Raw genomic sequence first — 22,116 nt, 5'->3', positions numbered from 1 at the left:
AGTCTGCAGCATTGGAAACGCGGTCGAACGCGATCAAGCTTTCGCTGCTAGGATATAGAAGATCATCTCGACTTTATCCTTGATTCCATCCATCAACTCTCCTACTCTTGGTCCTTATTATCATCATCGCAATCATTGTCAAAGTATTGCTATACCGAAACGCTCAAAATGGCCGGCGATACAGGTTCGGTGGACCTCTCTGTAGGTCACCGCTTGAAGCAGTTTAACACCACGATTCTGTTCATCATGCTGTAAGTGCCTAATATCCTTTCATCCTATCTAAATCAAACATAATTCTAATCAATATGCTACTCTCCAGGTACATGTGCAGCTGCGCCTTCAACTTTGGTTACGATGTTGGCAACTTTGGAGGAGTCCAGGGCATGCAGAGCTTTGGCAAGCGGTTCGGTCAATGTGATCCTACAACAGGTGTCTGCAAACTTCCCCCATGGCTGTCTTCTCTTATGACGTCGCTGCCCTTCCTGGGCAAGGCTCTGGGTGCCATTGCTTGTGGACCGATTGCCGAGCGATACGGACGCAAGATGTGTGTCCTGGTTCTGGCTTGCCTGTCCTTCATGTGGGTCACTCTTTGATAAAAACAATTGGATTTAATGAATTTCTCCTGTATAATACAAGGTTTACTGACAATGGATTCTACAGCGGTGTTCTTTTGCAAACAACTGCAAGGTCGAGCGCACAGTTCACCGTGGGCAGATTCATCAGCTTCGGCATGACGGGAATGACCATTGTTGTTGTCCCCATCTACCTGGCTGAGACCTCTCCCAAGGTTCTGCGTGGAATGATGACATCTACGCTGCAGCTCATGATTGTTTTTGGTCAACTGATTGCTTCGCTGGTTACCTTTGGAACTCAGCACATCTCTGGTGATAAAGGCTGGCAGATTCCCGTTGGTCTGCAATTCATTGCTCCAGCATTTATTGTGGCACTCTTGCCTCTTGTTCCCGAATCTCCACGATGGTAAGCTGTGAAAAAAGTTTTCTTGATTTGAAAATAAACTAATTATTCTCAAAATACAGGCTCCTGACCCGAAATCGAACTGAAGAGGCAAAAGTTTCCCTACGAAGACTCTACAAGAACCACACCGAAGCCGAAATTGAGCAGGAAATTGACATTCTCCGTCATGCTCACTCTACCGAGGAAAAGGGCCCATGGTCAGAGGTCTTCAACAAGGAAAACCGAAAGCGTACCATGGTTGCTGTGATTGCCATGTTTGGTCAGCAGATTACCGGACAGGCCTTCTCCAGCCAATACTCTGTTGTGTTCTATCAGTCTCAAGGCTACAAGAGCCAGGCTTTCCTGTTCAACATCTTGAGCAACGTTACTGGCCTTGTCTGTCTCATTGCTACTTGGTTCATGATTGACCAAATTGGCAGACGCCCCATGCTGATGATCGGTGGCTCAGGAATGGCCATCTTCCTGTTCATTGTTGGCGGTGTTGGACTTGAGAAGCATCCCAACGACTCTGAGAGAGGAGCATTGGTAAGTTATGAGACTCTCTTTACCCCTTACAAATATGTATATTTACGATTCTTAGGTGGCATCTTTCATCTTATTCGCTTGCTCTTACAACCTGTCATGGGCTCCAGTGTCATACGTCGTGGTGTCCGAGGCGGCCTCCACCCGTGTCAAGGAAAAGACGAATCTCTTTGCATCCGTCATTTCCATCATCACCACATTTGTCACCTCGTTCACAATTCCTTATCTGCTCAACGCGCCGTACGCCGCACTGGGTGCTAAAGTTGGCTTTATTTATGGCTCCATCAACTGGGTGATGGTTGGTGTAGCCTACTTCTTCATTCCTGAGATGAAGGGACGCAGCCTTGAAGAAGTTGACGAACTTTTCGCATCGGGAGAATCTCTGCGCAATTTCAGCAAAGTTCAGGTGACTCCCATAGCTACCTATATCGAGGATACAGCTAGGAAGGAGCCGGGCTCTGGCGAGGCTTAGAATGCGACAACTCGTGCAGGCTGCGGACATTATGAGGGGAGGCAATAGTCGTATAATGAAGTTCGGTTAATACTAGTAGCATTAGTAGCATAATGAATTCTCAATCAGCAGTGGCTGATATAATGCTGGCAAAGTCATAAAGTTTGCTATAGATCCTTCATTTCCAGAGCATTGAGAGTGCGACGGTTAAATATATATAACTCTACAGCAGTAATTGACTATTTCAACCACGCCAGGCTATGCTTCGAAACATTGTTTAGTGAGAGCAACCCCAGCTTCAAGACATTAGGGGGAGCCGAGCTAGATGGTAGCGTTTCCAATAAGGCAAATTGTAAAACAACTTACAGACGCGGACTTGGGCTGTGTCCGATACCCGAAAGGATTGGGTGGGCCGCGGGATCAGAGATACCCAGATGTGGCGGAGCATCAGGCATATTACTAACTCATAGTTTCTGTGGTCGACATACGACCTTGAAGACTATTCTTCCATTTGAGGTCTGGCAGTGAAGAGAGCCAATTCCTATACCCATTAGTACGACCCCCAGACAATGTCCAGTCTCATGAAGTAGAGATACATCTATTATACTTGCCATGAATGAACAAGTGGATGAAGTAATAGTATTTAGATCGTGTATTAGACGTTTTCATGTATTACTAGTATGTGTGTACCAAAATACAAGACAATATCAAGCACTCCTTCTATTATTAGAAGATAACTTCGGCATATCCTGCTGAAACCCTGTCACTCCTTCGACCGAAATTCGACCGAAACGCATCGTACCATGTTTAGAGTATGAAAATATATTGGTAAATGGGCTGCCTGAGAATGAAAGGTTAACATAATGTTTTTGGAACTATATAGCTATGCATGATCAGTGGTAGAAGCCACAACACAAACACGACTTGGGTTCCACACTATGGGGTGAGGGTAAATGATCCAGTACAACTTCATGACGTACTCGAAACCCATCTATACGAGCAAGCATGATCAATTAGAAATCATATGCATGCAGTATGTTTGCTGGTAGTCCACATTCTGACGTGTCTACTTCCTTGGCATGTACATCGACGCGACCCAGCTCGTGGGCTCGTCCATCGGTGAGATATTGGAAAGCGTCGAGAGACATTACAACTCCAGACTCAGCACTATCGATGGCAAGGAGTGATATAGTTTTGTCGTTGTATTCGAGTGTCCAGCAGGTGAAACACTTGCCAGAGTTCAATCGATCGATGCTGTTCAAACCAATGAAGCCAACGGCATCTTGTTGAATTTGCCAATCCAAGTTGGGCATGAATCCGATATTCTTTCTCCAGCAGGCGACTGTGTTCAGAGATCGAGAAGGGTCATCGTAAAGAGGATCGAAGGTCGCTATCATCGGTGAGCAATAGGAGAAAAAGCCTCAGTTTAGAATCATTGTTAGCCCTTACCAGAGACAATCTCGGCGGTAACAGGGGCAACAACGGCTGCAATTTGGAGGAGGAGGTTTGCTAGCATTTTAGATAGACTTGCCAATTTCCGGCGTTGGTAAAGATGGTGTTGTAATGGATTGATTGGTAAAGTGATGCCCTAGTGCTAACTGGATGATGAAAGATGGGGAGGAGTGGGAGGGACGGAAGGGAGACTCCCTATATCTGCAATTGGCGGAACAACCAGGGTCAGCAAAAATAACGACTCTGACGCCTAAGAAAGAAGCCACCACGCACATACATGGCGTTACCCATCCATTAGCCAGTGCACAGCCCTCGAGGTTTGTTTTGTTTGTCTTCATCCCATCAGTCAGTTAATTCGTCTATGCAGATGGCCCCATGTGACGGCATTCCCGCAACTTCCATTCCAGGTCTCCACGCGCCTATCACGACACGAGAACGTCTATACCAAAAACGTCTATGCCAAATAGAGAATACGAGGTATGAACAACAAATGAAAACCCAAATGCTCAAAATAGTACATGGGAATGTTGGCAACTGAGGATTTTTGTCCTCTATAAAATAGGGATGAATATCCTCCAGTCTGTCAAGATCCAAATTAGTGTTTAAACAATTTGCAAGTTTCTTCCAAATACGCTTATTAAGTGATTTTTAAGACCATATTCGAAGCAACCCAAAGCAGCCTATTCTTACCCCTGTGTAGGGCTCGGAGATATCCACCAAACCCTTGGAGGCCGTCATCATGAAGACATCAACTACCACACTGCTATTCGTTGTCTTTGCTGCGTCTGTTGTAAGACCGGAGAATATTTCTCCGCGAGATATTGAAGCCCAGAAGCTCTGTGGAGACCTTAAGGTCATGAAGATGGAAGTCAACCAGCTCCCTACCGGCATCTCTCCGGACAGCGTCCGGATGTGCGAAGAGCACCCTCTCAATCAGGATGGCATTGATATATTGGACGGGGCATCTCTAGCTCCCGCTGATGTCAGTCAAAGCGGTGTCACGTCGGCTCTCCCACTCTATTTTGGGGTAAAGCGGGCTTGTTATTACGCTGCCCCTTATGGCTGTACCAGGGGATACTGCTGGAAGGCCTGTGATGATGACGGCAAATGGTGCTGGACTGCTTCTCAGGGTGGATACGGTGATTGGGCAAAATGTAAAACTTTTGAGGACTGCGGCTTAGATGACGATGATTTTGGTTGCGGGAAACGTTGCCAACGTTGCGGCTGTGGTTGTTAATGGGAGGCTGGATGTATGTTGGAAGTAGGGTTAAACCTCTTATAGATGCTTAATGCTACAGAAGTTCCCGAATTAGAAGATATTGCTAGAAAGAAACTAGGTTGAAGTAAAATTTTACTGCCCGTTGTAGTTTGACCCTTGCAAAGACTCTCGGTACTCCGGTAGTTGTTCTTCATCACTTATCAAACGAGCACCAAGCCATCCAAATTACGAATCAATGTTACAAAATATTCTCATATTTGGGACAAATTGGGCAAATTGGTAGCATTACTACATACGTATCATCGCTAAAGCACCATGTGCTCTTAATGCGGAGCTGAAGGAAGGAGGCCTCGCTCTTCGGCTTCTCAGCAGCATTACGAGGCCGTTGGTTGGTTCAACTCGCAGGGCTTCTCGCAAGGCTGAAAAGCACAATACTATCAGCTACTCGAACACGTAAGGTGTGGTCCAATTCCATCATTTCAGGTGGATCTAATTGGGAGCTTGAGTCCAGCTGCCGGCGAGATTAGCCGGGTTGCTGTATGAGGCTCGTCAGCAAGTATCCCCGTCTCATAGCTCAGCTAGCACTTGGTAGACGATGCAAGGCTATCGCGTGCTTCAACAGCCGTGGCGCAGGCGGAAACTACGGGGACTTCTCGGCCGAAAGCATGAAAAATTATGTAACTACGTTGTCAATGTGTGCAAAAGTTCTCCATGCCTGTACAGTAGTATCCGGAACCGCCTATCAACTAACCCTCTCAGCTCGACGAGTAGCCGAAATCTGTGTAAGAGCAAAACTCCCCCACTTCTGGGGATACCCGCATAGCCGCGTGTATAGTGGATATAAGTCGTCGTCATCTCCTACGCATCACGACGTATGCACTAACAGGGAATCTCCTTACCATCAGGCGCTTCTACTATGTCCTTAGTGCTATATTAACTCTATAAATAAGGTGCAGAAGCCAAGTTTTAGATAGAACGACGCAAGCTTTCGGATCGCGCCGAGCTATGCAAGTTGGATCTAGCCAACCGCGGGTTCTTTACGCGCGTCGCAGAAGCATGGGTCAGCTGTAGTGACATGCTACTGGCGTTTCTCTCTTTACAAATAAAAGCTTCTCGTTCCTCGTCCAAATTACCCAAAACGTCTAGATGGGTAATAGAATGCTACGCTATATTGCTTTTCTTTGATGCCTTCTCCTTCTCAATCTGGAGCAAGAAAGTAGGGCATATAATATAGAAATCCTGTAAGTGATCCTACGCCCAGATCCTATTGGTGTTACCAACGGACAACTCGCCGCACACGGCCAGCTCAATGCTCTACCAGAATCTTTCGGCGCGTGCCTTATTTAGAAGAGCGTCCTACGGAGTTAGAGAGCTCCAGTATCACGGAGGACTTTTCTTGATGATTAGACCCGAGTCATGACAATCCTGCAAATTAAACCCAAATGACTCGAATAAGCTAGTTGATATGCAGAGGAAGGCAGTAAGCTCGAGACACATGACGGCATTCATGATCCATTCGTGAATTGATGTAAAGAAATGAGATGCGCAAGAAATAGAAGCGAAATTCACCTGATCCATTCCCAAGTGCGCTTCAACTCTGCTACCCTACATGTAGTCATTAGAATACAGGATATTGCTGGTTATTACCCTTCAGTTTCTGAATAAATTTGAGAAGCTGTAGGCAAAGTAGAAACCCAATATTCATGAGACAGTTTTCCCACTGACCGCCATAAATTGATGTCTCCGGCAGTGACGTAAAATGTTTCTTTTGTGGTACATGCATGTCATATGATTCAAATTCTGGTTTAGAACGGTCCATCGGGGATGAATCCTTCCCGACCGGCCGATTTCATCCTTTTCGTACTGGAAGATTTACGCGCTTCTTTCTACCATATGATGTGGGCGAAGGAATTGGCTGAAACAAATCCCCAACTGTGACATTTCGACTCCATAGACCATCTGTATGTAGCTGATCCTGTCAGCTTACATAGTAGCTCAAAGATCAGTCCGACATTCCTTCGCCCAGTGGTGTAACCCGATGAAAGACCGTTTCACCAATGAAGTCAGTTAAACTGAATATGTTTTTTTTTTTTGATAGGTGGCTAATATGACTGCGCTAAGAAACCACATCCACTCTCCGCCATATCTGCAATTTACCAAAGGAATAGAGTAACAATAGAGGCGAGGTAATAGGGTAATGGAGACTCAATGACATCAGTTGAAACTGACTTCAGTAGTTCTGTCCAGCGGCTATTATGCCGCGGAGCGATTCTTGGTTATACTATAGGTCGTCTAAGATGAATTTCGGCCATATAAAACGTCAGGTCAATTTTTAACCTGTTGTACTGACATCATCATGCTGCTGAGGATCGAGCTTCATCTTGAGACAAGTGTAACGTATGTTTCAAAAATTACTGCATGTACAGTGTCGACAGCAATTCACGGCATCATTGCTGATATCATTATGTAACACTGCGGCTCAGATGGATCAATTCCTCACAGACAATACCCAATCAGAAGATTTAAGAAATGAGTTTTCTAGCAGCATTCTACACAGAAAGAAAAATATATATAAATACTCGGGTATCTAATCGTGTGCCTTATTATCTTCTCAGCTGCTTCTCCAAAGCACTATCTTCCTCAAGAACAACTGAATCTCAAACTCAAGTCATCATGAAGTTATTGCCTGTTGTTTACTTTGTTTCCTTGATCGCGCCTTCGACCGCGACATGGTGTTTTTCAAATGCCAACACCTGCCCAATAGAATCATACAAGGGTCAAGCTACTCAATCTTGCTGTGACAAGATTAATGTGCATAACCATGATCGTGGCTGCTGGGTTGAAGGCGAACTTTGGACAAGATTCCGAGATTGCTGCATACACGATTGGGGCTGCAGTGGTGTCACCGATTAGTGTTGAAGACAATCACCACATTCAGGTGTGTTCTTCCAAATCTTGCTCAACATCAGCTTCCACTAATCCCAACTTATTTTTATGCTGGTAGGCCCATTGGACTTTACCTCAAGAATCCCAGAAGTGCTGAGATAATGCAGTGCCTAGCATCTCTTTGTGCAAAAGGATTTATGAGGCTATTAGAGTTAATTAACACCTTTAGTTGTTGTATGGAGTTCTTTGACCAGAGTTTAAGCTCGGCCAACCATTGGCCTGCTACTGTCTTTACCAATATAATTTCAACCACTGACAAGAAGAATGGAGCATTGAGCATGTCATATAAATGTTTCTTGATATGTGTGCCCACTGTACTCACATATTTCTCCCATGTCAGCAGTCTAGATCAGAATGTACTCTGAATCTTGTCCAAAGATCTTCATGGGATTACATGATGAAGCTGTTTCGAAATACCACTCTTCTGGACTTGTTATAGTAAAAAGTAATATATGTTAAATAAATGTTTTTTCTTCCAATCATCTATGAAATATTGTACTTAATAAATTAATAATAATTAAATGAATTGATGAATCTCAAGTTCAGTAGCTTTCTAATGATTAATATACTCTATCCAAAAAAGAAAGAAAGAAAGAAAATAGTATGATAGATAAGCAGAACTTGAAAAGTTGAATGTAAAAATACTTGAGAAAAAATCTCACTTGACTGAAATGAAAGTAGTAGAGCACCCTTACTTGACTCGGGTTTGCCTTCAGCTAGGTATAAACCGTTATCTCACTATCCGCCCCTTTAAGTTAGACCAGCATCCCAGCAACTGCACTTGTAAATAACATGGCTCCCATAGCAAATCCGATCTTCCATGGGACGATATCCGCTTTATACACTCCAATAGCAGCATTAGTACTGGTCGCTTTAGCAATTGAAGCCGTAGTTGCAGAAACCCCGGTTCTTGACGGAGCGGGAGTGGTTGAAGCAGTGTTTGGTGACCTAGTATTCTTGGCCGTTGTGCCGCTAGTAGCTTCTGAAATAAAGGTTTCGCTGTCAGTTGTTGACGGCTCTGCGGTGGTAGTTTCTGAAACAAGGTTTTCCTCGTCCGTTGTCGACGGCTCTGCGGTGGCAGTTTCTGAAACAAAGGTTTCGTTGTCCGCTGTCGACGGCTCCACGGTGTCTGCTATGTCTGCCAGACAAGCCTGACAAAATCCAGTGTCTTTCGCCTGTTTTGTGGCGAGCTCGACTTGATCCGCAGCTGAGTAGAACCCAAATGGGTCGCATCGAACAGAATCGATCTCTGCCTTAAGACATTTTTCGAGCTTGGAGGGACTCGGGCCATCGTCAACAGTTGGGCAGTAGACGAAGCACCCACCCCGAGTGTTATCCTCTTCAACCAGTCGTTTATGGTCATAGACCTGAGCTACAGGAGCGGAGCCGCAGCATTTTTTGAATGCATCAAATGCTTCATCGCTGTAGGTGTGATAACAAGCCCCGTCCATATTAGAGGGGCCCCGATCAGAAGTGCAGATGGACATGTTGGTTGAGATGGTTGATAGAAGTAAGACCGATTTGTGCTGATGTTTCGCTTCTAAGGCTAAGGTTAAATGTAAGAAGGTAGTTGGTTAGAAGAGAAAGAGTCGAATGCCTTACTAGATCTTTTTGTAGTGATGAAGAGTCTGCCCATAAGAAGCAATCAGGAGAGATAGTTGGATTATATATATATGTCTCCGGACATTGTTCTCGATCATTATGCCTCCATCCTCTAATGTTCTAACAATAAAGCCCGACCCATGTCCTCAGTAAGGTTAAATTGAAGCTAGCTTTAATGATGCGGTTACGAAATATACGTAATGTAGTAGCAACAGAGCCTCAATTATTTACATAGCCAACCTGAATACTACTTAGTAAGAATAGAGCTAGTGCTTAGGCATCCATAATAGCTGTTACACTCCGCCAGCATCTACTTTGTTAGCTTGGTACTGATCGTCATCAACTTGCCAATCGCATCCTGTAAAGTACCAAGCTAACAAAGTAGATACTGGTGGAGTGTATAATATCAGGTCTCTCAGGACTTTTAGACCGCTATCAAGAGTAAGCACGGGTCCGGGGCGCCAAAATTGACATGTGTTGCACAAACAAGGAGACTCGTACTTGGTAAGTGGACCACCGTAGTCAGCTTCCCCTATACGACGGATACAGGCCGACTCGCTGTCCACCATCAAGTTATTGTAGTGCAGTGGCAGAGACTCGCCATCCTGTGAATACTGGCCGGTACAGACAAAGCGGTATACGGTACGTTGATCGTCCAACTGCTATAGATATTGGTAGGTTGACATTCCCTGCGTGAACTCAGTCTCAGATGCTAGGGCATTCCTATTGGCAATATATTTGATCTGGAAGTAAGGTTTAAAACATCCGCCGCCAAAAGTGAGGCTAAGTCTCAAAATCAGGCTCCTTCTAAGCAGTTTGGCGGTATAGAAAGAAACAGAGGTGGGGGTTCTTTTTTATAGATGCATCGATCAATATGTCCGGAGCGTTATATTCGGCATGTGCTAGTATAGGAAATGCTAACCACTTCTGCTATTATTGTAGGTAGTGTTGCGAGTTTAGCAGATGCAGTAGTTATTCATTAAGTGTGTAGAGTATGGGAATTAGCTACAAGGTCATAAGGCTTACCATAGCAGCAAGATCATATAGCTTACCATAGCAATCATACAGCTTACCATAGCGGCAAGGTCATATGGTTTTTCAATTGTATGTATAATCAATTTAGAATCACTGACCAGATGATAATAGTTTGATTGTGAAAGTTTTAGGCCTTGATATCATATGCAGATTTATTGATTGTATTCCAAGATAATCATTCGTGAGCCTTTCTTTTCTCCCACGGGCTTGCGAAGAATACAATCGGAAGAATCTATGAGAAAAATACAATGAACGCGTATACATTTCATGCAGCTTTGGACAACAAAGAAACCAATAGCTTATTCTTGGCATCGCCTCTCTCTCGTAAGCCTTTCCTTTCTTGTAAAAAGTAAGACTCAATAACGCAGCAACACACAATGCGGTAACACAGCAACACAGGCAACACGAGAGCCATGTGAGCCCAAATGAATCATTTCTATAGACTAATATGCTTTGCGAATAGCATCATGCACCCCTTGTTGATGCATTATTTGTTGTTTCAGTGAACGTTCATACCACAGGTGTGATGTTTCTCGTGTTGAAACAACTGGATTGCCTAACAGGGAAGGAGAATGTGCATAGACGTCTGCCTAGGATCTGCGAAGTAATGCTCACCGTAACATTGAGTTGCCGACCCATGATAGTTTTGGTTGCCGGCCAACGATAGTCTTTGTCTCACAATCAACTAGTCAAACATGTGTCTAATTGTAAGTTTACGGCTAATACATTTGGTGATGCACTGTTTTAGCTTGGAGTACTGCTGATTTACAATGATAAACTTTGTTAAAAAGATATTTGCAATTATTTCACTACTATAGAGTATTTCAGTTACTTACAGAGTCTACGGAGAACTTACAGGCCTCGCTTATACACTTGCAACTGTTTGTTTCAACCCTTAATAGGCTAATGGAAATGTTACTAAGCCAATGGACAGGTAGCAAGTAAGGTTTCGCATTTCGTAACCCACTTAGGAAGGCTCTAATTCGATCGCGAAAGATGGCATCAGCAACTTAGCATATACGAATATTGTGAACATATTGCTACGCTGACCTTGTTGTTCATGCCTCTTTGGTATGTTGCTATGATGATCTTATACATGCGAGGACTAGTCAAGTGGCCTGATACTTTCGTTGCATCTCGAATCGACACTCCCCTGTGCAAATCGGACTCCACAATAGTCAATTGGGTTATGGCTTATACAAATCTAAGAGTTCATTGATGTATAAAAGGGACGTCCGTTTCCTCCAAGTAAAGCAGAATTCAACACAGAACTTCAGAGCACAAGCATCCTTAGATCTTCTACACATTCTCCAATATCGCAATTCGCAATGGCTGTTCTGTCTCGCGTCTTCCTGGCCGCTGCTGCCGCCGCCCTCGGGGCCTCTGCTCTCGGTGCTCCTGATGTTACTTTGACAGTGAGTCGAGCAGTAGAACGTTATTAACAAGATAGCTAATCTCTATTAGTTTGATGATATTGCGGTCTCTAACGAGGAATCATGCGGAAGGTCGCAGCTTTCTCAGGATGATCCCTACCACGTAAGTTACTAATGCCTTTTCCCTGTGTCAGTTAGTGAGCTAATGGCAACTTTAGGGCATCATTATTACCGGCACTGAATATAACTTGGTTATCAACTCCACCAAGACTGCTGCTTGTCCCAACTCTCAGCCCTTCACCTACTTTGCTGATTGGGCATCCTCCGGCAGCAACGTTCTCCTCAACCTCGCCGATGGAATCAGATTCCACGCCCCAGAGGAGAAGAAACTTTACTCGGGCTTCTTCCATGCAGGATTTGTCTACGGCGAGGATCAGCTGGCCCCGGGTATCACGAACGTCACTGTTCAGATTCATGTCAAGACTTCCGACGGAAAGGACCAGTTGTTCCAAGACTTTCCTCTCACGTCTGGAAACTTTGGACCTTGGCAGGTTTTTGTCAATGAAACCAGTGCCGATTGGATCCAGGTTCAAGGCTATGCTTTCGCCTATACTGGCTCTTCTGTTATCACCTCCACCAGCCTTATCGTTGATGATGCTGAGCTCTGGTATGCCTAAGCAGTTTAAGGAATTATTAGTATCTACCATCTCGTTATTCCGTATATAGAGACTGGTATATTCATGTTGATATTTTAACTTCTATCACCACATAGTTTACGAAAATCAATGTTTATGATCGAATTTGTTGATCCTCTTCTCTTGCCGTACTTACCGAGTTGATTAGATGTTCACACAGAGCGCATGTCTGACTCTGACCGACTGTGGAGATTAATGTGACCCAATTTGTAATACAGCCAGTTCCAATCGACAGCAAATCACGGCCAATTGTTTCATCCAGCGAATTTGTAAACAATTCACAGGCACCAGATGATGCATAAAAAATAAATTGCACCGGAACTCGCTCGTCGTGCAGGTTCCTAGTTGGGCAAAGCGCATCGATTCTAACCCGACATGGCTGCGAGGGAGATCTCGATTATTGCCGCTCTATTTACCGAGATGCAAATCCGGCAAAGCTACTCCGTAATCTCTCGGGAGCTTTATTGCTTTTTGATGGCAAGATGTCTGCTTCCTGAAACAGGAAACTGCCTCGATGTTTTATTCCCTTGAACATGTGAGTAACTCGTCCAGGTCTTGCCGGATGTTGTAATGGTATTAGACAAAGTTGTCAATGTTGCCTGCACTTGCCCAGCACATGGAACTGTATATAATACGCTGTATGCTCTCCCGTTGAACAACACGTTCATCATCAGATAACAAGATCAAATTCGATATATACTTCAAGACAAATTATTCATCATTTCTCCATCAACATGTCAACCCAGCAAACAGCCAAGACCCAGTATGTACAGGCCCCCAACGGGGCCAAATACGCTTACCGCCGCATTGGAGCAGCCACAGGAACTCCTTTGCTCTGCTTAGGCCATTTCAGGTCTACAATGGATCATTGGGACCCTCTGTTGATCAATACTATCGCAGCGCGCCGAAATGTGATTCTCTACGATTATCCTGGCGCTGGTCGGAGCACCGGTCAGGTCGCTTCAACAATCCGCCAGATGGCTGCTGATGTACACAGTTTCCTCAGCCTCATTGGCATCACTGAAGTCGATGTTCTAGGATTCAGCATTGGTGGAATGGTGACCCAGCTCGTCGGATTGAACGCACCGTCTACCATCAACATACGGAAGCTTGTTCTTTGCGGCACCGGTCCCAGCGCTGGACCAGAGTCGGTTCCTACTCCAAACATGGCTGGCGTTATGGAATACTCTGGAGCTAAGCATATGGAGTTGTCGCAAATGCGAATCTTGTTCTTTCCCATGACCAAAGAAGGAGAGTATGCTGCTCAGAGATATTGGGAGAGAATCCACGAGCGAGGCGTCGAGAGCTCCAGTGAAGAGCACGTCAAATTTCTCAGCGACGGTTTGACTGATGGAGGCGACGGGATGAACACAATGCGCAACGGTATTACCGAGTTCTTTACTCCCGAGACTTCTCAAGGACTCAACGGATCCTATGACAGACTTGCCGATTTGAAGATGCCCGTTCTAGTAGCAAACGGTCATGTGAGTGCCTTTTACCATTTGTACAAAGTCCTTATGCTAATATCTTCTTACTGTAGGATGATTATATGCTCCCCACTGTCAACAGTTGGGTGATTCAGCAAAAAGTGCTCAACGGAACGCTCATTGTTTACCCGCGAAGTGGCCACGGCTTCCTCTTCCATTTCCCGACCCAATTCGGCAGGGATGTGCTGAACTTTTTGGAGTCTTAGGTGGTTGATTCGATGAGCCGCTTTTGGCGATTGAGAGCGTTATTCGTGGATTTTCTTCAAGAAACCAATGCAACAGTCGCATTTTGACTTGACACTCTTAATTTCCCAAGAATGAAGCCACCCTTACTCAACTTACCCTGAACCGATATTCGATCTCAAATACAAGGCTAGAAATACTTGCTAGACAGAATATATATCATCATGATGCATACAAGTTTATAGTACCGCACATTTATTTCGATGAATTACAAGAGTTCCCTGTATTTTTGTAGACAATGGCTTTTGTTGTTGTATAAACGATTACCTTGAGCATATGGCAGAACCAAAAATGATGCATAGGAAGAAGCAGAACTCCACCCAGCCTGCCTCTACTCCCTTGAAATCTTTTTACAGCGAGTCTTTTATAAACACTATTGTTCACACTGAGTTTCCCATTTGTTCAATTCGTTTTTTTGAGTGTAGTTCATGAGGAAGCCTCAGCTGTGAGACACCGCCACAATTGTTCATGGACACCTTACCGAATGTGATGAGCAAGGGTCGTTGGCATCACAGCCTCCCTACGCGGTAAAATGGGGCTATGCAGTTCGTCCATACCCTCGTCGTAGGGCTGAAGCCAATAGTGGCAGTATTGGCGCCATCGTGAAGCGTTCTCTTTTGTTTATTAGGCCAGCATTATTAACCTTCTTGAGATTTTCCACTTGTCCGAGGCTGTTACAGCAAAGGCGTATATGACTTCTCGTTGCGCACTTGTCATATTCTGGCCGGTTGCGCCCTTGAACTAGGATCATGTCACGCGTACGGAATTTATTTACCAATATCGTTAGCTACAGAGTTTGTAGGCTCAGCTTCCCTGCTTGCAGCAAGTGATTCAGCCTACCTAATGCGGCAGCAGGGTATTATTGCTCCATATTCCAGCTCCAAATCCACCTGGCTGCATATTCGGCGAATTGTGAATGGCAGTAGACAGTGGTCAAAGCTGTCACATTATGTTCCAATGTGATAGGTTATTTGATACATGTATCGGAAGCCGATGAAAGTGACGGCTTCTAGGGATCGGGCTTTGACTTACACCAATGGGTTCTACATTATTCCCAAACACATCAAACCCTACACCTTGCCGAAATATTATGAGAACACCCGTACGCTTGTGTGAATTGAGACATCAAAGCATGCTGAGTAAACCAAGTGAGACGAATGTCTTGAATTTATTCATTTTGCTTGAGCATAACAGCTCTGATATAAGAGTTCCAGCACTGGCGCCTATAATTTGTCCCCGTCCATTGACAAAAATCACGCTCTATACATCAAGGTAAAGGAAAGAAAAGAAAAGCCAGCCCCTCCTCAGCTAAAGATACTATATACACCACGCAAATTCTCTCTTTTCCCCGTTCTCATAACATAGAAAGTTGGTATCCCATTGCGTGTTTATTTGTGGCGGTATGGCTCGTATGCCGTATTTGTGTTATCGAAGGTGGGCGCTGGAGCTGTGGTATGGCCCGTGTGAGAAGCAGAGCCAGCTCCCATATCAACCTTTTCGTAGTTGTGCTGCGGAGCAGAGCGAGGAGCTGAAGAGCGGCCCGAGCAGCAGCAAGAGCTGAAGAGCCACAGGACTGAGCTTGCCAGGGATAACGCAGCGGCGAGCCATGATGCGGCAAAGAGATTGCCGCCCAAATTGGCCTTGACGCCGTATTCTTTGAGGGAGGAGTTGAAGACACCGGTCAGGACTACAAACAGAGCGGTTGAAGTAATGCTTGCGGCGAACATGAAGATGGTTGCAACCTATAGGAATTTGTTAGTCAAATGGTACGGCAGATGCTCAATTGCGACAGATTCAGACTTACCACAGCCACGACGGTTGTAGCCAGACTTCCAATGCGGCTGAAAATGGCCGAAAAGCCAACAAGCAGCTGAAGACATGTAGTTGCAAAGGCAAGGACATATGACACAAACATCCAGTGAGACACCTTTTGGTAAGTCTTGAGCTCAGACTGGAGGTGTTTTGGGAGCAAGTCAGGCACGCCGCTGATGTTCAAGTGCCAGACCTCGAGCGGGTTGAACCAGAAGCTTCCCTTGGGCTTGCTGCAGAAGTCGACCTTAAATTCGTTGTGCTCCTTTTCTCCGGAGCAATAACCGAAGAGACCAATGTTGTAGAAATCGCGTAGTTCGCCGTCCTTCTCCGCCTCCTCCATAGCCGCGGCAAGCTCCTCGGTGGCATTAGCATTTCGCATAGCGGTTGAGGTGAGGTTCAGCAGCTGGTCGCCGAATCTTGTCGCTTCAACGGCCGTGACATTGGAGAGATCGGCCTATAGGAATTTGGTCAGAGGATTCTACGCAGATAGACGCCATTCAAAATCTGCGACGCAAGCCAAGAAAGCTCACCCTCATAAAATACAGCTTGTTTAGTGTAGCTGAATCAGAGTCCGTGGAACCGATGCCCACGAAAATGATGGCAACTAAAGCACCTATCGTCCATAGATATGGCACCGCGATGCACGCGATGCGACCTCCCTTACCCATTTTTGAATAGAAGACGATACGGCAATGGCTAAAGATTTGACAAGGAAAGGAAAGGAAGGAAAGTCGACGCAGACGGCTCGAGTTTTGCCAATATACTTATGCCACGCTCTGGCGGGAAGCGGCTCCAAACATACAAGCAGGGCGTGCACAGAGTAAGTACTAGTTCTGTAAGCCCGCAAATAACATGGAACTCTTCAACAGAAAAGGCCGTTTGCTATAATAAATGAGCCAAGGCCAACTGTTCGAGCGCCAATGCACAGCAAACTCCTACTTAGCAAACTAAGTATAAATTTAGAATCAGCCTAGAAGCGGGCCGGTCATCATGGGCTCAGCCACGCTGGCATTAGCTATCTGACAGAGTGTGGAGCAAGACCCTGAAGCGAGTTGACAGGGTTGCATGGTTGGGAAGAGCTTAGTATGACACGGTCGAAGAGCTTAGTATGATTGTGGTTAGGAAGCTGACAGCTGCGATAGGGCGGAAACGCTCGTTTTCTGTTCCTGGAGAGGTGCCAGAGGTGTGCCGGCGTTGCAGATGAGCCCAGCTCTGGCTTACAGTTGACAAGATCGTCAGGGATCAGCATATATTGTTTAGTGAACCATGCCGGCAACAATTTCGCGGAGCTCATCTTCAGCGAATAGTCCTGGGAATAGCTTTAACACCGGACTCTTCGTCGGAGTTTGATCCCAGAATCGGACCAGACTTGTTGAGCCGGACCCATTAGTACAGCGGTACAGCGTGAAGAAGCCAGCACACTATTTCTCTAGTGTCTTCCTCCCCGCCAGTTTCGGGCGGTTCTTTTGGAGCTCCGTAAATCTGTTGGTGCTCATGATACTACGGCAGTTATTATGGTGCGAAAGGTGTAGAGTAGGATGCAGGAGGATCCATATCAGCCCAACGGCACATTGCCGAGTTTGTCCGTGCTTGTAGATGCCTGTTCATCACATCATATGCCTGCCGAACTTGCCCGTGCTAGTAGATGTCTGTGATCACTGATCACGTCAAACGCCCGCATAGGCGTTTAGAACTCGGCTCTAGCTGTACTCTAGCTGTACTACTGTTATATTTTTTGTCTATTTCTTGATATCTTGTATCTATTTCTAGTTGACTCTCTATTACAGTTTGTCCGATGATTGGTAGTGAGGTCCTGAGTGCATAGCTCAATCCAATGGCCTCATGTGCCAAATCAGCATCGTGTACTCCTTAGCTCGGGATGGTTGGAAATAGAACGACACACAAAGCAACAACTAATCATGTGAAATTACATCAAGTTCAGGACCTAAACTAGCATTCCTACCGTGTTTTGAATACACATCTGTGTAAGCACCCAACTTCACCGCAGCTTTGTGAGGTTAGGCTGTGTTTGCGGGTCGCCGTCAGCCCAGACAGGGGTGGGCTGTGTGAACTCCATTATGCCTCGATTCTTAGATCTCTTTGGGGAAAGCGCTGCGCCCTAAAAAAAGAAAATGGCCTTGATGGAGTCGACCTATCCTAGCTTGATAGTGAGGCTCCGAGTTGGTGGGCTGTGTGCGGCAAGTTCAGATAAATATTCACGGGGGCAAGCAGAGCTCTACTCCATAAACAGCCAAGTCAAAAGAGAGTAAGAGTATTACCACAAACACTTAAGAGTAGTGTCGTGGCTCTCTGATCCTTTCTCTCTCTCTCCTCTCTCCATCCAGCATTGTTTTATTATTTGTGTGCAGCGTTTTGTCTTTATTCCTTTTGTCTTGATAGAAGTGATGGCTTGGTTATCACGCCTCTCCGCCGTCGCGGCTCTCGCGACAACGGCACTCGCCGCAGAAGCATCAACATCATCAGCAAAAACTCCCGCTGCCGAGCCTTGTGCACAGATTGCCGCCTTGGTTAAAAAAAATGGTCAGTCTTGAATTTGTTGGCATTGTCTCTGCATCACCTCGCCTAATACAACGCAGTGAACCTATTTTCGAGTGAGCTTGGACTTGCTTGCTTGGAATCACTACCTTTCAAGTCCGACCTCGCAGTGAGCTTCGTCGACGACTACACCAAATATCTTCAATGGCAATCCACGAGCGAGATTCTGAGAGGTATATCTCGTCTTTCGTCCTCTTCCCCCCTGTGGCACAGTCTAACTGGGCATATCTAGATCCGCCCAAAGGCTCTGTCTCCTCCACCATCGACCTCTTTGGTGGCATGGCAAACATTCGTGATAGGGCAGCCGCGGGCCTGTACAAGTCCCAATACGACTTTGACCTCGACTTGACCCATCTCATTGGCTTTGCGAATGATGGCCATCTCGCTCTCACGCCGTGTTCATTCGGCGCCATTGCCTGGGTTAGCTCTCTTTCTTTAGTTTCACTCTCCACTGATGGTGTCGCTATTCCCAAACTTTACACACTGGGTATGTCTCTATTCTTTCTCCCTCCATGACCGAGTATAGGTGTCTAACTGAGCATGGCAAACAGGGGACGGCGAACTCCTAGCAGCTGGAAACACAGACGTATCCCCTGTGATACTCATCAACGGAGTTGGTGCCGAGGTGTATATCGAGGAACTTTCCGAGAATGTCGGTCTCCAGGACGCCGATGCTCGATACAATTCCATGCTGGCCAACGTGCCCATTGGCCGCGATGGCTCAGAGAACGATGGCGGCTTTTCCTTCTTCCAATCATTCCCAGGCGTCCATGAGTTCAACGTGACACATGCCAATGGAACCAAGGCTTCTTACCCTCTCAGCACAGGCGCGCTGTCAGCACTCGGTAGCTTCACTTTCCAAACTGGCGAGGCGCTGTGGGATGCCATCTGCGACCCCAAGTCTGCTAAGCCCTCGAAGAAGAGGTCTGTCGAAGAGATTGTCAAGAACATTAAGCGAGCGGATGAGGCAGCACAGGAGAAACCCGCACCTGAGACATACCCCAAGCCCGTTGTTAAGGATCCCTTCAACCTGTTGGTTGGATACTTTCCTAATGATGCAGAACTTAAAGACGTTGCTGTCTTGACTGTTCCTACCTTTTTGACCGCAGGCGGTGGCCTCCCAGATGACCAGATTAAGAACTTTGCTCTCGAGGCTCAGGATTTTGTTAAAAGGGCTGTCGCTGCCGGCAAGTCCAGGATCATCATCGACGTCACCAACAACGGCGGTGGTGTTGTCGACTCGGGCTTCGGCTTGGTCAGCATCTTCTTCCCCAACATGACCATCTTCTCGGCAACCCGATTCCGCTCTGTTCCTGCTACCCAGTTTATTGTCGAAACCGTCAGCCGCGTCAAGAATCCCTCCGACAACTTGCTGCTGACTCAGTTCGACTTCTTCGTCCCCGAATTGGTCCAGCCAGACCAAAAGACTACGTTTAAGACCACGGCAGATTTCCTGGGCCCCTTTGAGACATTCGGTGTCCCCTCAACGGCCATTGTCGCCGCCAACGACTTTGACGAAACTGACCCCAACTCCGCCCCCATCAACATCTTTGGCCTTGGAGGAGGCCTCAATGGAACGGAGCCTCCTTTCAAGCCCGAGAACATTGTCATTGTAAGCAGCCATTTCTCGCCCTGATAGTCCATCCTCGTCCTTTTACTAACAGCTACCGCTAGCTCACTGACGGCCAGTGCTCCTCAACCTGCACCGTCTTCATCAACCACATGATTCCCTATGGCGTCCGTGTTTTCGCCGCTGGTGGTCGCGCCCAAAACGGTCCCATGCAGGGAATCGGTGGTGTCAAGGGCAGCCAGGTTCTCGAACTTGAAAACATCTCACAGCTTTACGACGAGGCCAATGAACTCGTTCAAAACGCCACCAACGCTAAGAAGCCTCTGTTTACCGAAAAGGAATACTCCGTGTTCTCGGCTGCCATCCCTCCTCCCCTGGACAAGCTTCCCTTCAGAGTCAGCTCAGGATCAGTCAACTTTAGAAACGCATTTGCTCCATTCAACGACCAGGTCCCTACCCACTTCATCTACCAGCCCGCCGACTGTCGTCTGTTCTACACCGCTGAGATGCTTGGCAAGCCTGAACTGCTCTGGGTGAACGCCGCCAAGGCCGCCTGGCACAACGGCGCATGTGCCTTTTCGGTCGCGCCTACGAAGCCCATCAAGTCTGACGAGGCCGCCACCCCATCTTCTGGATCCTTAAAGTCTGACCCGACTACTACGGCGGCTCCTCAGCCAACTTCTACACACTCTTCGGATGACAAACCCGCGGCGTCCGGTGACACGTCGTCTTCGAAGAAGAAGACCCTGTCTCCAGCCCACAAGGCTCTTGGCCTGCTGCTGGCCATGGCTGAGGGACTGAGGCCCCAGGACTAAGGCCCCAGTAAATGAGTTGTTTGTTTTAGAAAAAGGATGTTTGCCCAAATAGATTGGGCTTGTATATAGAAATTTTATAGTTACCGGATATACCATTTCAATTTTTAGTTCATTTTACAACTGTACTCTTGATATTTCACCTTGGCTCGTATTGATTCCCGTAGGCTTGTGCAAATGATCTCATGATAAATACATTCAACATTGAGAGGGACGTAATCTGTAAAAGGTACACAAGTCATGTCTTCTCTAATAAACACAGATAGTGTTTCTGGGGTATGAGATCTACACAGTTAGCTCCTTAGCTTATTCTGAGGCTCTCAACGCTTCCAGTTTCTACATCACGGGTATTGTCATGGCGCTAAAAAACGAATGATTAATTCTTTGTATTAACTTGTATCGCCTCTGGTGTTAACTAACGGTCCCGTCATCTAGACTACTTCTGAGCCTCTCGCCATCATTGCACCTAGAAGCAACCATCTTTTGGAGTTCAATTGCCAAGGCCCTAGAAGACATGTAGTGCGCATGTAGTACTGAAGCTAGCATCCCACCACATCCCGCGCCGATTAATTTCTTGGAGATGCTGCGCCAAGTCTCTTGCCGAGTTCCTTTCCGTGTACTGTGCCTCGGGTGGCGTCGAAGCCACAGATGAGCACAATGGAGAACGCAAGGGGCGAATAGAATATTCCTTAACGTCACGATTTGATATGACAAAAACACTCTGTATGAAGGAAGATTTATTTTCCAAGGCTATTCAAGCCACACAAATTCAGCCAAAAAGGACTCAGCATCTGGAAAACATGGCCATGTATGAATAAAACTTCATAAACAGCTGATTGTGCCAAGCGCCAAGTTAGACTACGGGTGAATACGTGGTTATTAATCCCTAGGGCCCGTCTCATTGCGTACGGCAGTCGGCCCCGCGAAGCCGCCGTGGGGGAGCCAAGATGCCGAGAAACGACCACAAGCGTCATTGCATACGCTACCAAAGACGGGCTTTTCAACGATCACAGAGAAAATGGAGATAGTATACCTTTGGAGAGCTCGCTTTTTGAGTCCCCATAGCTTCTATAAGAAGACGCCAGCTCGGCCTTTTCAGCCAAAACTGTGGAGCCAGATTTTCCATGAATCCGCGTCCATGATTGCCTCCAAAACAACCAGTTTCACAGCACTTTTGTGTTTATTGGAGTGGCTCGTGGTGAGTATCAAAGTAAAAGCATGTGTAGCTCGGAGCAATACCCCGAGGTGCAGCAAAGACAAAAAGAATTATCGAAGGCTATTTGAAGCATGACCATGAGCTCTTGGTGGCCGTCCTATTGGAACGCTTCCATTGTGCACGAATCCTGGTAAGTCCAAGTGTTGTGTG

General features: G+C 46.3%; 8 protein-coding genes across 8 annotated transcripts; 5 read left to right on the top strand and 3 right to left on the bottom strand.

Annotated features, from left to right (window-relative positions):
• Positions 1–168: 168 nt before the first annotated feature.
• T069G_04337 (sugar transporter domain-containing protein) lies at positions 169–1,969 on the top strand (the record flags this gene model as incomplete). The annotated part of the gene is made up of 5 exons (XM_056171547.1): positions 169–251; positions 320–577; positions 661–978; positions 1,038–1,500; positions 1,556–1,969. The coding sequence occupies 5 exons, from the start codon at positions 169–171 to the stop codon at positions 1,967–1,969; spliced, it is 1,536 nt and encodes a 511-aa protein (XP_056032439.1).
• Positions 1,970–2,961: 992 nt separating this feature from the next.
• T069G_04336 (cerato-platanin domain-containing protein) lies at positions 2,962–3,464 on the bottom strand (the record flags this gene model as incomplete). Its single annotated transcript, XM_056171546.1, has 2 exons — positions 2,962–3,338; positions 3,398–3,464. The coding sequence occupies 2 exons, from the start codon at positions 3,462–3,464 to the stop codon at positions 2,962–2,964; spliced, it is 444 nt and encodes a 147-aa protein (XP_056032438.1).
• Positions 3,465–4,139: 675 nt separating this feature from the next.
• T069G_04335 (uncharacterized protein) lies at positions 4,140–4,637 on the top strand (the record flags this gene model as incomplete). Its single annotated transcript, XM_056171545.1, has 1 exon — positions 4,140–4,637. One exon carries the CDS (start codon positions 4,140–4,142, stop codon positions 4,635–4,637), a length of 498 nt encoding a protein of 165 aa, XP_056032437.1.
• Positions 4,638–8,320: 3,683 nt separating this feature from the next.
• On the bottom strand, positions 8,321–9,052 carry T069G_04334 (uncharacterized protein; the record flags this gene model as incomplete). Its single annotated transcript, XM_056171544.1, has 1 exon — positions 8,321–9,052. The coding sequence occupies one exon, from the start codon at positions 9,050–9,052 to the stop codon at positions 8,321–8,323; it is 732 nt and encodes a 243-aa protein (XP_056032436.1).
• Positions 9,053–11,530: 2,478 nt separating this feature from the next.
• T069G_04333 (uncharacterized protein) lies at positions 11,531–12,252 on the top strand (the record flags this gene model as incomplete). The annotated part of the gene is made up of 3 exons (XM_056171543.1): positions 11,531–11,617; positions 11,667–11,738; positions 11,794–12,252. The coding sequence occupies 3 exons, from the start codon at positions 11,531–11,533 to the stop codon at positions 12,250–12,252; spliced, it is 618 nt and encodes a 205-aa protein (XP_056032435.1).
• Positions 12,253–13,004: 752 nt separating this feature from the next.
• T069G_04332 (alpha/beta hydrolase fold domain-containing protein) lies at positions 13,005–13,963 on the top strand (the record flags this gene model as incomplete). The annotated part of the gene is made up of 2 exons (XM_056171542.1): positions 13,005–13,754; positions 13,811–13,963. 2 exons carry the CDS (start codon positions 13,005–13,007, stop codon positions 13,961–13,963), a joined length of 903 nt encoding a protein of 300 aa, XP_056032434.1.
• A 1,425-nt stretch (positions 13,964–15,388) lies between these two features.
• T069G_04331 (SUR7/PalI family domain-containing protein) lies at positions 15,389–16,480 on the bottom strand (the record flags this gene model as incomplete). The annotated part of the gene is made up of 3 exons (XM_056171541.1): positions 15,389–15,742; positions 15,805–16,266; positions 16,343–16,480. 3 exons carry the CDS (start codon positions 16,478–16,480, stop codon positions 15,389–15,391), a joined length of 954 nt encoding a protein of 317 aa, XP_056032433.1.
• A 1,737-nt stretch (positions 16,481–18,217) lies between these two features.
• T069G_04330 (peptidase family s41 domain-containing protein) lies at positions 18,218–20,753 on the top strand (the record flags this gene model as incomplete). The annotated part of the gene is made up of 5 exons (XM_056171540.1): positions 18,218–18,353; positions 18,410–18,541; positions 18,601–18,855; positions 18,920–19,980; positions 20,043–20,753. The coding sequence occupies 5 exons, from the start codon at positions 18,218–18,220 to the stop codon at positions 20,751–20,753; spliced, it is 2,295 nt and encodes a 764-aa protein (XP_056032432.1).
• Between the last annotated feature and the right edge of the window lie 1,363 nt (positions 20,754–22,116).

The sequence above is a fragment of the Trichoderma breve genome, chromosome 2, assembly GCF_028502605.1.
Source record: "Trichoderma breve strain T069 chromosome 2, whole genome shotgun sequence".
NCBI classification, from domain to species: Eukaryota; Fungi; Ascomycota; class Sordariomycetes; order Hypocreales; family Hypocreaceae; genus Trichoderma; species Trichoderma breve.
This window is presented reverse-complemented; position numbering and strand designations above follow the sequence as displayed.